This window comes from Gavia stellata, chromosome 15 (assembly GCF_030936135.1).
Source record: "Gavia stellata isolate bGavSte3 chromosome 15, bGavSte3.hap2, whole genome shotgun sequence".
Taxonomy (NCBI): domain Eukaryota; kingdom Metazoa; phylum Chordata; class Aves; order Gaviiformes; family Gaviidae; genus Gavia; species Gavia stellata.
This window is the reverse complement of record NC_082608.1, coordinates 2,102,260-2,116,261: the sequence shown is the minus strand read 5'-3', so window position 1 is coordinate 2,116,261 and position 14,002 is coordinate 2,102,260. Positions and strand designations below refer to the sequence as shown.

The following is a 14,002-nucleotide window of genomic DNA, read 5'->3' as shown; positions in this document are numbered from 1 at the left end:
TACGGCTCGGTGCTCCAGCAGCCGGCTGGAATTTCTCCCCATAAACCCCGTCCCTTGGCATGAGGGCCGCTCAGCGGCAGTGAGCCCGGCAGGAGCGATGGGCAGAGCCCTGGGACCGGCAGCAGCCCTGGCCCACGCCGGCAACATCCCGGCAGCGGTTGGGAAAGGCAACAGGAACCCCACCGGCACCCCGAGCGGTCGGCGGGCTGGGGAAGCCACTGCTCGTCCATCCTAAAGGGCTGGCTGTTAAAATTAACCCGCCGTGACCGGGTTTGGAAAGCCCTTTCCCGGGAATGACAGGAATGTCTTTATCCCAGCCAAAGCAGCGCCGGTGTGGGGCTGTTCAGGGAACCCACTGCCAGAGCTCGGCTCCACTGTAAACAGGCCAGGAGCCATAAAAACTCCACGAATTCCTCCAATCCCCCTTTCCTCAGGATCAGGTGAGGGCCTGAAACGTGCCAGGGATGCAACGGCAACCCCCCGAACCGCAGCAGCCCGGTACGCGCCAACGGTGACGGTCTCTCGGCGCCGCGGGACGGGGCGAAGGCAGCGCCGGCGGCTGCTCAGGGCCAGGAAAATGCCTGTCACCGCGCTGCGGTTTCATGACCGTGGCCTGGAAGAATTTCGGCGGTGGTTTTTTTGTTCCTGCTGGGAAGAGGAGCAGGCGGAGAAGCCCTGCTCGCCAGTGAGCCAACGTGGCAGGACTGGGCCAGCCCGGGGCTCGGGGTGGAGCAAGATGCTCCGTGCCATCCCCTGCCCCGTGCCAGGTTTTTGGCTCTCCTTGGGGCTGGATCCACAAGGATGGGGAGCCCAGCTACCAGGAACGGCCTGCTCTGCATCGCTCGTTTATTTTATCGTGGGGAGCTTAACGTAGGAACAAAGAACTGAGTCCGGGGCTGGGCGTGATGGGGGTCTCTGCCATGCCCCGTGCCGCTGGGAGTTAAGGCTGCGCCGCCATCCGTGCCGAGAGCTGGGGGCTCGGGGAGGGTGCGTGGACGTGGGGACGGGGCCGAGTACCACGCACAGGAGTGTGAGTCCCCGGGCGAGATGCCGCCGGCAGCCTCCGGAGAGGCCTCGGAGCCGGAGGGTGGAAGCCAGGGTGGCGAGAGGCGACCGGCGGCCCCGCGCGCTTGTTTTCCAGGGCGGGAGGCCGGGGGGTTCCTCCCGGTCTTCCCTTCCCCTCCGGTCTCGCTGGCTGAAGGCTGGGCGCTCAGCTGACAGTCACGGGGAAGGCATTAGCAAAGCAAAGGGGAGTTTCCTCAGACGAGGTGCTTTCCCCTGGCCCTCTCCTCCTGCAACCCTTCCCCAGGTCCCCGCATCGCCCACGGGAGAAGCCGGGCACAGCCTGGGGGTCCCCCACCATCCGCACACGCAGCGGGGAGGAAAACCAGCCCCGCGCCGAGCGCTCGCCCATCTCCCTCTGCCATTAAACCCATCGCATCCTCCGGCGGCCAGCAACCGCTGTCCCCGTCCCCTGGTCCGAGTCCCCTGGTCCCTGCCCTAGCATCCGTGCACACCCATGGCTGTCGCGGGGATGCTCAGAGGACCACCCGCCGGTCCAGCTGCTCTGCCCGCCCGGCTCGCTGGTGCCGTGCTTCCAGGTGCTTGTTTTGGACCTTCTCAAAGTGCTGCAGCAGCTCCGTGTAGTCGATGTTGGAGGCTGACGCCCTCTTGAAACCGGCGCTCGGTTTGGTGCTGTCCCTGCGGGGAGGGAGCGGAGCGTGAGGGCAGGAAGGGGAAGGAGTTGCCCGTACCCCTAGTGATGCTGGTGCTCCGTTAAACACTCCCAAAGCCCCGTTTCCCTCCCCCAAAAGGCAAGAGACGGAGCCCAAGAAGTCCTGGGACAGAAGAGAGGGGACAAGGGACATCTGCCTCAGCCCCCCTGGCCCCACAGGGGAGGTTTAACCCCTCCGACATGGATGCTCCCCCCTGTCCCAACCCATTCCGGCCAAAAGCAGCGAGACTGGCCAGAAAGGATGCTGGCACCACGTGCCTCAGTTTCCCTGCCTGGTTTTAGGAGCGAGCAAAAAAATAGATATCTGTGTGCTTTGGCATGGAGGAGGACTGGTGGCAGCGGGGACAGCCCCGGGGGATGAGCACCCATGGCTGGAGCCCCGGGGAGCCCCCACGGGGGCTCCCCGGGGCTCCAGCCATGGGTGCTCATCCCTCAGAGCTGGTCCCTTGCAAGGGAGGTGGGGGGACCAGCCCCCGGGAAGCCCGTTGGGGGACACGGGGGAGCCCACGGGAGGATGGCAGGCGGCTCTCGAGGCCCTGGCGTCCCCCCGGGGAGGGGGCAGCTGGGGCTGGCCTGTTATGAAAGCCGGCTTCGGTGTTTGAAGGAATGTAGGTCAGTGTTAATCAGATGCTCAGGCCGTCTGACAGCTCCGGTTGCTCGAAAAAACCCCGCTGCCGGGGCCAAGGAGGGGGGGAAAAAGGTGGTGGGGGGAAGGAAGCACATGCAGCCCCCCATCTGCCCCCCATCCCAATTAAAATCAGCGCCGGGTTGTGGGTAGGAGCTCAGCGCCGGAGGCCAGGAGGGATAAAAGCCGGCCCAGGGGAGCTGTTAAAAGCCAAGGAGCGGTGGCGGTGGGGGGTTAATTCAGAAACCTGCCCAGCTTGGGAGCTCTTCTTTTTGTTCCCAGGGCTTTGCAAGACCCAGCTTTAACATCGACCCTCCCCGCTTATTAGCCGAGGGCTGGAGAGCAAATCCCACCACCCGGCTCGTGCCGGGTGGGCAGCACCCCTGGGCAGGGAGCAGGAGGATTTCGGCTCATCCCCAGGGAGGTGCCACCCTTGCACATCGCAGCTCCCGGCTCCCCGAAGGTCAGGGGTGGGGATGGAGAAGCAAGTCCCAGGTGTGCATGGGTGACGGGGTCCTTTTGGGTGACGGGGTCCTTTTGGGTGCCGTGAAGGCTGTGCGGGCTGGGAGGGGGGACACGCTTTGGGAGCACCCCGGGTTGCCGGCGTCTCTCTCTCCGTAAACCTCCTTCCCAGCTCTGCTCGTTTCCATAGCGACCCCACAAGTGAAATTTTCCATCCCGGATGCCAAATGCCTGTGGATGAGGCACAGCCCTCCCAGGGTTACCAAATATAGACACAAAAAACCCCCCGAGCCAACGCTCCCGGCCACGGGGCAAGGAGCAGCCGCGGCCGCAAAGGATCCGGGGGGCGAACGAAGAGCATGGGGCTGAGCCCGGGATCGTGGGGATGCTCGGCGGCGGGGGGACGGCGTGTCTGGCCCCGATGCCGGGGGTCCGGCAGAGCCTGGTGGAGCTCGGTCCCGGTGGCACTTACGCTGTCTGCATGAGCTCGGGGTTGGGCACGCACTGCAGGCGGTGGGAGAGGAGCTGGAAGGCGCTGCTCTGGGGCAGCAGCATCAGCAGGCCATAAAGAGCCTTGATCAGGTAGGGGTTGTTCTTCACATCCAGCAGCTGCAGGCGGAGGTCTGGAAGAGGAGAGGAAGAGGATGGGTAAAATGCATTTCGCCTCTAACCCCAATAGCAGGATCCTCCCAACCCTTCCGATGGTCCTGGAGAGGCTGTAAGCCTCTGCCAGCTGACCCGAGGGGCACCCGCACGGTACCAGCAGCCTCTCCCCTTGCGTTAACTCATCCGTCTTTGTGTCCCACACAGGCCAGAAGCCCCTCTCCTCCCCACAGCCCCCAGCTGCCAGCTGGGGAGGGGGGCAGAGGCTCCCCGGTCTCCCATCCCTGCTGCCACTCCTCCCCCAGCCCGTCCACGCTGTCTGCCTGAGGACACGCGTGCAACGCGAGACCGCTCCTCAACTTTCGCAGAATTAGCAGCGATACCCCTCCTGGGGCATCACACGTCGGGAGGGCTGGCTGACACCCTCCCGGGGACTCTCTGGAGCCGCAGGGATCCTCTCCGCTCAACCCTGACGGTTACGTGTTGCTGGGCCATGGTGTTGCTCAGCAGAGGGGAAACCACCCTCCTGCTCCATCCCTCGTGGTGCTCAGGGCTGGAAGGGTCTTATGGAGCCCTACAGACAACTGAGGTCCCACCTGGGGCAGCCCAGGGGATGGGGCGAGAGGTCCCTGCCCCACATCTCGCCTCCTGGTTGCCACTAGCACCTCTGGAGTCTCCCAGCCAAGGGACCCACGCCCAGGGATGCTGCTTTATGGGGGGGGCACATCTGTCCCCCACCCCAAGACTTGGAGATTAAGGTGAGCGGGATGGGGAACCCTCAAGGAATCGTTTGGGGCTGTGGGAACAAAGTCATCCCTGGGATGAAGCACAGGGCACCACGGGAGGAAGCGTGACCGAGGGCCAGCCCGCATCTCCATCGCCTGGCTGCTCTAACCCTCTTCCCTCAAATATTCCCCCAAATATTCCTCCAAATATTCCCCCAAATAGCCTGGACCTATACAGTCCCCTCCCAAAGTCCCTTCTGGGACATTTCCCAGTGCCCCCAGTGCCCAGCTCCACCTCCAGGGAGAAGGAGCCCAGGGGCAGCTGAACACCATCATGAGAAACCCCCCCGCAGCCACAGGTCACCCTGCCACGTCCCCCCTCCCCACCCCGGCTCCCCCCCCACGTCCCGGAGCCCCCGGCCAGGCCCTGGCTGCGTTACCCAACGCGGGGGGACACGCTGCTGCGGCTGGGGGGCCGGATCTGGAGAGAGAAGCGGCTCTGTTTTTTTAGGGCTTAATCCTCCATTTCCAGAAAAAAAAAACACCTTTTTTTCTCGCTAAGGGCCCCAGGAGCACCCATGATGCCACCCTGTGTCTCCAAGGGTGGCACACGTGGCTCCCCTCATCTGACACCCTACCCGCGCCCCGCCGGAGATGCTCAGCGTGGTCCAGCCCCCTCCCTCATCCTTCCCCCATCCCTCTGTTTGGTGCCAGCGCCGCTCGCTCCCTTAACCTATATCTGGGGGGCGAGCGGCCCCCCGCCCCGGTGCTGCCAGCGCGCCCGTCCCCGGCGGGCAGCTCCAGCACTGGGCAAACCTCCCGGCAAGAAGTCTCATAACTTCTGCTCTATTTATTCGTGTGGCGGCTGCCGCTTGCGATGGAAGAGCAGGGAGGGGGAACGCGCCTGGGGTGGGGGAGCACCGCGCGCCGCCCCTTCCCCACGCGGGGTTTCCTCCTTACATGTGAATATGGGGCACTCGATGAGCTGCACCAGCTTGTCCACCTCGGTGAGGAAATCCACGGTGACCTCCAGATCCCCGCTGGATGCGGCCGTTAAGGACGTTACCTTGGAAAAGGGTGACCCGGCAGCAGCAGATGGCTCGCCCCGGTGATGCCCGGCGTGGACCGTGGCTCTGCCAAAGCCTCCCTCCACCCACAGCTCCCGCGGGAAGCGAGCAGGCAGGGAACAGGCAGGGCTCGCACGGAGGCAGGGCTGAGAGGTCTGCGGGTGGCCGAGGGATGATGGAAGGAAACAGGACAAGCAGGCAGGGACGGGAGAAAAGGCAGGCTGCCCAAAAAGCCGGCAGAGAGCAGGCAGGAAGGCGGTGCGAGGGAAGATGCTTGCTTTTACCCCCCGGCCCGCGGGGATGGCATGGAGGCGATGCCGAGCGCTCTCGTCCCCCAGGAGAAATGCCGACGCGTGCCGGGAAGGGAACCCGAGTGCGTTATTAAGCTTCTTCGTACGGAAAGCCTCTCAGGGAGGCTCGGGGTTTGCTGGCACGTGAAAATAATCATTCTGCTCCAGGCAGACAGTGAGCTCACCGGGAACCGCACTGCGCCAGGCGCTGCCTGCTCATCGGGCCAGGAGGCCAAAGCCTTCGTCTTCCTGGGAGGAAGAGGATGCTGAGGAGCCTCCCCTCCCGGGCAGGGGAAGGTCAGCGCTCAGCCAGCGCGCGTTTTCCTCTTCTTACACCACAAAAAATACGGACGACCCAAGGGGAAGGGAGCTGGCGCGCACCCAGCACAGGCTGCCCTGCCCTCGCGTCGTGGGGACGCCGCCCTGGTAATGATGGGCCGTAGGCAGGAGGCTGGGCTGGCCCACAGTGTGACCTTGGTGGCCACAGAGGGACCAGGGGCCATAGGCAGGAGACTGGGCTGGCCCACAGTGTGACCTTGGTGGCCACAGAGGGACCGGGGGCCAGCCCGGCCACCCGCCTCGCAGAAAACCCCCAAAGGATACAATTTCTGGATGAGGTCGTAGGCGTGCTTGTAGTTCTGGGTAAGGAAGCAGAGGGACACAGTTGTCACGGGATTGTGACACCAGGACCGGTACAGGCAGCAGAAGAGGTTACGGCTTTCCTGGGGAAAGAGGGAGCCATCGGGGTTGGGTCACCAGCGGGAGCAAGGACGTGGCACGGAGAGCCCCGGGTCCCCGACACCAACCCGCCAGGTTTGCAAGCACTGGTGCCAGTGCCGCCCAGACGCAAAGGGACATTTCTGGACCCACCAAGTCCACCTGGCACCGGCATGAGCCCACCAGCCCTTGGGAGAGGGAGAGCAGGCGGGTTTTGGGGTGGCAGCACGACGGGGTGGCCCTCAGGGCTGCTGCAGCCACCGCAGGGTGAGGGGCTGGAGGATGGTGGCTGGCCCGGCCACGGGGACACCACTGCGTCACTGGCCTTCAGCATGAGGAGGAGAAGTCTTCCTCACTCTCCCCGCCTTGCTTGGATGTCGCTGGCACTGGCGGCAGCTGCTCGGCAAACCCCGCGGAGGCGTTCCGGCAGGGACAGCTGAGGGACCGGGGGGGCTCCGCTCCCGCCGTCACCTGTCCCCTGGCCCGTGTCAGGGCGGAGGGAGGGAGGTGGCAGCTGCTCGAGGGCTCAGGGAGCCCGTTCCCATCCGGGGAGAGAAAAGAAGTGTTGGGCACGTCCTCCGAGCCCCCCTCAACTCCTGAAGAGAGGAGGAACGAAGGGGCCACCTCGGGCACCCGAGCCCAAGCCCTGGGACCTGCCAGCAAGACAGGTCCCCAGGTGGCTGCAAGGTCCCTGCCACCCCCCTTTATGCCCCCCCCCAGCAGTTCAGCCTGCTCCCGCTGCCCATACCGGGGTCTTCAGGTCCTTCAGTTGGTTCCTCAGCTGGAAGAGCTCAGAGGATGTCAGCAGGATGGTGTTCAGGGTGTGGACCATGGTAGAGGCGAACTTGAGGTCCTCTTCCCGAAGCAGGATGTCTGCCATGGAGTGGAAGATGTTTTCAGCGTTCAGAAGTAGACAAAGCTGCCTGTGTATCACAGAGGAGAGAAACCGGAGGGGGGGAAGGACGGTTAATGAGCGCAGCCGAGACCCTGACCTGAGCCCGCACATCACCTTCCTCCAGAGAGGACCGGGGGTGACAGATACGGCTGCACCAGCCTCTGGATGAGCGTGGTAGCACCAGAGCGGAGCTGTTGTGGGATAATACCAGGCTCTGCATTTGGAGGTGCGGCTATTCACACCAGGGTAAGGCCAAAAAAAATAGCTGGGCTAAGACACATCCCCGGCTGCGCTGCTCTGGGACCTCGCCGGCACCCACCACCGCGGCTCGCTGCCACCTCAAGCCTCCTGGTGACCTCCCTCCAGAGGTTTCAGCATCACCTTCCACCCCGACAACCGCAGGGAGCGCGTAGCAGCGCGGTTACAGACGGCATGTGATGGCCCAGTCAGACCAGTATCTCTCCGACACCAGGGAACTGGTTAGGGAGCGAGTGTGGTCACTGGGACAAAGCAATCGACCCGGGAGCCTTGGAGCCAGAGTCTGCCTTTCCCTCTACACCCCCCCTTTCTTCCAGTAACCTGCCCTATTGCCCTTGGAACTCCTCCACGCTGCAGCTCCCAGGAAATCCGGTGCCGAGGGGCTCTGGAGCTCCAGCTGGTGAAGCTGGAAGTTGCCTTTGCTCCGCCGGACACCCCACCGGCAGCGGGCTCCTCAAAACACGGCGTAGCCGGCGCCGCAGCCCACGACGATCTGCCTGGCCGGGCCCGGCGGGTCACGGCAGGAATGTTCTGCTTAACAAACCTTGGGGCATTCTCAAAGTTTTCAACATTTTAGACCAGAAACCAAAACCCAGATTCCTTTTTTTTCTTCCGTGTTTGTTTGGATTTGGGGATTTCCTGTTTTTCTCCACGCTCCTGCTTTCTTGGGCGGTTTATCTGAGGACACCTGAAACGCTGCCCAGCGCCAGCTCAGCTCTCCGGTGCCCGCACTGGGGAGACCCCGGGGAGCCCACCCAGCTCCCCAGCTTCTCCTGAAACTGGGATGCTCCCCGGGTCCCCGCATCTCCCTCCACGGGCTGACGGGGAACCTCGGCACTGGCGGAGATGCTGGCATCCCCCAGAGCATCTCTGCTTTCCCCCAGCTTCTACCAAGCACCGTCCCCCACCAGATAATCTCAGCTGGCAACCAAATCCCCTCCTGGAGGCATCTCAGGAGGGTTCAGGAGGCAAATCAAGGAGCACCCGCTTCGGCGGCTGGGTGGGAGGTGTTGGCTAGCTGCTCGGCGGGTCTCGGTTTGGCCGGGAGGTGGGAGGCACACCTGAACCTCCGCTGGGGTCACGTTTTCACCTCCTGGGGTGAGGAAGAGGAAGGAGGCGATTTTCCAGCTCCCATCCTTGAGGGGAAGGACCGGTGGAAGACTATATGGCTACAGGAAGACACCAAAGACCATACCCTAAAGCCTGGTGTTTTAGGGACGCAGGAGGTGGACGGGGAATGGAGAAATGGATTTTCCCTCCCAACACGTGGAGGAAGACACCCCCCCCCTCCAATCTTTCTCCCAGTTCTGCCAAGCAACCCATCCCCTCCTCGCCCAGCCCCGGCTCCTTTCCATGGGCAGCTCCCGCATCCCGCGTGGCCGCCGCCGGACAATGAGATGCTCTGTGCGGGCTTTTACGTAACCCAACCCGGCGATCGCCCTGGACCCCGTTAAAATGGAACGGGCCGTGATAAATAAGCTCATTTATCCCAATTATTCTTACGTAACCGGCTGCATTCATGGGGATGAAAACGCTTCCCCGATTTCTCGCCGCTTGGACGCGGGCTGGCTGGAGGAGGGAGAGCGATGGGAAAGAGAAGCATCGAGGGTGGGAAGGGGAAGGCAGAGGCTTTTAGTCCAGCCTGACGGAGCCAAAAGCAAATCAATAGCTCCGCGTTGCAGGCGGGATCCGGTCATCGCCAGCTGTGGCAAAGCAAGCCCAGCCTGGGCAGGTCCAAGCCCAGCCCAGGAGCAAGCTGGCTCCATCCCACCCTTCCCCAGTAAGAGGGGATAACTGGATGCTCCGTCCTTGCCGAGCCTCCTCCAGCGCTGTGCCAGAGCGGGTGCCGGGCACTCGGGCGGTGAGGCGGGATGATTTACCGTGCCCAAGGGACGGGTCCTCCAGGGAGAAACACCGGGATAGTTTTACCCCCAATTGCAAAGTGCCCGGTGTGCTGATACAACCGGGGACCGGCTCTTCTGCACCGCTGCCGGCTGCTCGGGGCCGGTGAGGAGCCGGTGTTTTACACTTTGCAGGCAGAAAGGCTACAAAAAGAGCTTGAAGAAGCTCAGCCAAACCAAAAACGGTGCCGGCGAGTGTCGAGGGCAATTCAGCAACCTCCGGAGTTGCCCTCGTTCACCCACAGCAAGGATGCTGGTTGGGTCCCCCCTCCGCCGCTTCCCTGTGGAAAAGGAGGGCTCTCGCTTTCCATAAATAGGAGCTCTGACATTTGGCTGGCTAACACCACGCTCCCAGCGAGCGGGGGGCTGAACGCGAGCCGCTTTCTAATTTCAGGCCTGGTTTTGATTAGCGGGGAAGGGTTGGGTTTGTTCTCCCTCCTTTCGGTGGCACTGGGAAACGGGAAGCCGTCGGGGTGTTAAAGGAGCAGTTGTGCAGAGCCCGTCCCCGCTTCGATGCTGTGTCACCCCCGGGGATGCTGCCCCAGGCTCTCTGGGAACCACCAGCAGAATGAGTTTGCCAGTGCTCAGCGGCCTCCCCTGACACAGCCAGAGACCCCAAACTCCATCCCCCCACGAAGCCCCTTGGTCAGCACATCCCAAAAGCGGTCCCCAAAAGAGGGGACAACTGGCCGGCCACGCAGCTGCTGGCCTTGGTGACAGCAGCCAGCAGCTGAGCCCAACCGCCAGTGCCGGGCGGCTGCCGGTGGGACGGGAGGGGTCCCCCGGAGCCGATCCCCCGGGAGGCTTCGATGGCACGAGGGGAACGCGAGGCTGGCTGGGAGGAGGCAGGGGACGGGGCCGTACAGGGGACAGGTGGCTCCGAACTAACCAGGCAGCAGCCAAGATGCCGGAGGGGCGACCGCAGAAGGGGACGGGGCAGAGGGGACAGCGAGCGGGAGCCGTACCCCAGATACGTACACCCCAGACATATACACCCCATAAATATATACACATATACACCCATAAATATATATCAGATATATACACCGCAGATATATACACCCCATAAATACATATATAGCCCAGGTATATACACCGCAGATATATACACCCCATAAATACATATATAGCCCAGGTAGATACACCGCAGATATATACACCCCATAAATATATATATACATACACACAGCCCAGCTGTTAAGACTTAAAACGCACTTTGACGTGACGATGGAGGGAGCTGGCTAATCCCCCCCGAAGCATCATCCCAGCGAGATGCCTCTCCCCGGGGCTCTCCCTGCATCCCCGTGGGTGACACGTGTATCCCCTTGCCTGTCCCCTTGCCCATGGGGAACTGGCGAGTCCCCGAGGACCTCCCGGCGTGGGAGAGGAGGGGAAGAAGCGTCCCCAGGGAGGCAGCAGCCGCAGAGCATCATCGCACCCGCATCACGGAGCCGTTAGGCAGCCGTCGGTGCAGGCACATGGCAGTGATAATGAAGTGCGGTATTTAGGCCATTAAAATTTAACTCCTTAAATTAAAAGGGTTATTCAAGCCTTTCCAACAGAGCCAAGGAACGTGGCTGCGGGCAGATGGGAGGCAGCGCCTGCCTGCAGCGTGGCAATAAGGGACATCCCCCCCGTCTGCCCATTGCCTTGGATGGGGCTGAGCTGCAGTGGGGGTCCCGAGAGATCCAGGGGGGTCACCACCAGTCCCTGCCCGCACCCCAGCCTAAAGGACCCCTCGGCAAGCCGATGCTGGCCAAGGGAAGAGCCAAGGAGGTCACCACCAGCCTTGCATCACCGTGCCACCCTGGGGTCCCACCGCGTCCCCGAGCTGTGCCCCAGCTGCACCCCATTAAGCACCAGAGCCCCCCCTCCCCAATCTGGCGGCCACCGAGTCGCCAGCGCAGCGATATCCATCGTAACAAATTCCCATCGCGCTAACGATCGGTGGGGTGGATGGGGTGGCCGCGTACGGGGACATGCCGAAAGCCCCAGGGCTGGGAGCTGGTGCGGGGCTGCGTGTCGCGGACGTCAGAGGGATGGGGCAGCTTCAGAGCCACATCTCCAATTAAGGGCAAGCCCCTGCATCCCTCCCAGCCCTCTTGCTTTGACAGCACGATGCCTGGAAACCCGGCTAATCTAAACATCATCTCATCGTTTCAGGGAGCTGTCGGAGCTCCCATCCCACCCGCTCGCCCCTTTAACCGCTTCAGCCCCGTCCCCTGCCCCGAGCCACCACGCCAGAACGCGGCGGCGGAGCGTCGGGGCAGCCCGATGCTTGCTTGATAGGGGTGAAAGTCTGTTTTTTCCATAAAATAAAAAAAAAATAAAATGAAACCCAGCCCCGCTGCGGATGGAGACACCGTCTCCTCCGCTGGGACCTGCAGGGAACCCGGGGGGGGAGCGCTGCTGACCCCCTCCCGTCGCCCAGCCACGCTGAGCACTGTCCTGCTGCGTTCAATTAAGCAGGTGCTTCTTCATTAAGCACCAGTGCTTTGCTTTATTAGCTCTGGGCAGACACGGGGCCCCAGCAGGCAGAGGATTGTGTCTCGTTCCACTTCCAGCAACTGGGACAGAGCTGGAGCCAGGGAAGGAGCCAGCGGAGCTTGGGGGGAGCGATGGTCAGAGGGGCTTTGCCCTGCTTTTTGGCTCACAGGGCCGGACCAGTGCCTCTCCCACAGCTAAGAGGAGGGCAGAGCTCCTCCGTCCTTCCTCCCCACCCTCCTCTTCCTCCGCTCCCTTCCCCTCTCCTCCCCAAGGCTTTCCGCCACCCTTCCTCCGGGCTCCCCGCGAGGTGCCCCGGCTCGTCCCGCCTGCCCCGGGGACCTGCAGCCCTGGCAATGCCCGTCCCCGTCCCCCTGAAATCTTCCTGCTGGGAAAAGCAGCGTCCCCGACCCGGCCCAGCAGCTGGGATCCTTTAGGAATTTGCCGAGGAAGCACAGATAAAATTAGGACGGAGGGGAGAGGGAGGAGAGAGCAGGGAAGGCAGGAGGATGCCGTTCCCCCATCCTTCCCCACCACGGCAGCAAAGAAAATCCCAGTCCTCCATTTTTCTCCCCGCCTTTACCGAATCCAGGCTCCGGAGCTGCTCCTCCGGGCAAGGGAAACCATGGCAACCCCAGCAGCTCCTGCTTTCAAAATTCATAGCGTTTCATGTAAGGGATTGCAAAGGGTTTGGGAAGTTTAGAAGTGGAGCTCCTTCTGCAGGAGGCAGGTCTGGGGAGGAGAGGGACCCTCTGCCTGCTCCCTTCCTCTCTCCCAGCCACCCGTTCCCATCTCAAAGCAAGCCTCCGTCGGCACGTTTCCCTAACGAGCTCGGGTCCTCGTCAAGAGACGGAGAGGACCCAGTGGGGTCCGTCTTCCGGTGACGGGCTTGCAGGAACCGAGATGGAGCGAGATACACGGCGGAGCATCAGCATCTGCCGGACGTGGGAAGCTGTAAGGCACAACCCGGCCAAGGAGAGCCCAGAACAGCACGGACAAGTCCTTGGGAAGGGCAGCTCCGGAGCCAGGAGCCGTCACGGCTCGCCCCAGGTGAGCAAAGAGCCAGGAAGACAACGTGAGGAAAAGCAGGACTCGCGCCTCCTTCTTCACGCGGCTTTTGGACTCTTCTTGATGTCCTGACGTTCAAGTCCTGCTCTTTGAGACGTCAGGTCCGCCAGGAACGGGAGCGTCGGATCAAAGGGAGCCCGTCAGCGGGAAGGGCGAGGGCATTTGGGGGAGACCTAGTTTAATGCGCGGCAAAGCCTGAACTTTCTTTTCAACCTCGCCAGCCCCCGTTTCTCATGATGGTTATCAAGTTCCCCTGGGAAACTCCGTGAAAGCTGCAGACCAGAGATGTGCGGATGAGGAGATGTGTGGATCCAGGGAGGAGAGGCGCGGATCTCGGGAAGCCAGAGCCAAGCCCTGCGATGCTTTCGCTTGAAAAGGGAAAGGTGCGGAGTGTTTCACTGCAAACAAGACAACCCTCCCACGGAGCATCTGTTCGGCAGAAGCCGTCAGCGTGACAACCGCCGAAGGAGCCGTGGTGCCAGCTCGGCGCTGGGCTGGGGCCGTCGCAGCCGTAAGGTGCTCCCCAGGGACCCCCAGAGCAACTGAGGGGGATCCCCGAGAGGAGCACAGCACAAATATACATTAGTATTTCACACCAGCTTTGGCGAAATGGTGTCTCGGTCCTGCAGGGCCTCAGCTCTCGGCTTCTGCTCCTCGTGCTGCTCCCCTGGGACACCGGGATTGCCGGGAGGTCCCTGTCCCGGGACAGGGGATGGCTTCCCCACTGCCCACCCGCCTACCAAAGCTGCGAGTCACCTCCTGGACACGTCCACCTTGACTCGTGATGAGCCCAGCCTTGTCCCCAGTCCGGATTTTGGCTGCCTGGAAAACAGCGCCCTTGGAAGAGGTCACCTTCAGTTCATAAAGCAGATATCCAGCACCTCCGGGCACTTACACGATGGGTGAAATACCCGCGGCTCCATAGCGAACAGGAGCGGGAAACAGGACTGTACCAAGGAGAAGGAAGAGTTTCTTCGCAAGAAGTTTTTTCAAACTTCTTCAGTTTCTTCTTCTGATCATCTTCAGCACAGAAGACGATCAACGGCCAATATCCTCTGAGATGGGCTGGAAGCTAAAAGATAACTAAATTTGGAAACTTAATGGTCCACTCAGCCCAAGGCATTGCCCAACTCTTACGCATAACACAGATGAATGCGACAACTCCTCCAAGG

At 62.2% G+C, this 14,002-nt stretch overlaps 1 protein-coding gene across 1 annotated transcript in view; it reads right to left on the bottom strand.

The window, feature by feature from the left end:
• Window positions 1–1,110: 1,110 nt before the first annotated feature.
• Window positions 1,111–14,002, bottom strand: part of VAC14 (VAC14 component of PIKFYVE complex) — a 66,929-nt gene continuing 54,037 nt past the window's right edge. The window contains exons 15-19 of the mRNA XM_059824835.1: window positions 6,973–7,147; window positions 6,111–6,229; window positions 5,111–5,190; window positions 3,295–3,445; window positions 1,111–1,701 (exon numbers count right to left, since the gene is read on the bottom strand). Of these exons, the coding sequence (XP_059680818.1) occupies window positions 1,539–1,701; window positions 3,295–3,445; window positions 5,111–5,190; window positions 6,111–6,229; window positions 6,973–7,147 (688 nt within the window). The 3' untranslated portion in view covers window positions 1,111–1,538. The remainder of the gene's footprint in view (window positions 1,702–3,294; window positions 3,446–5,110; window positions 5,191–6,110; window positions 6,230–6,972; window positions 7,148–14,002) is intronic.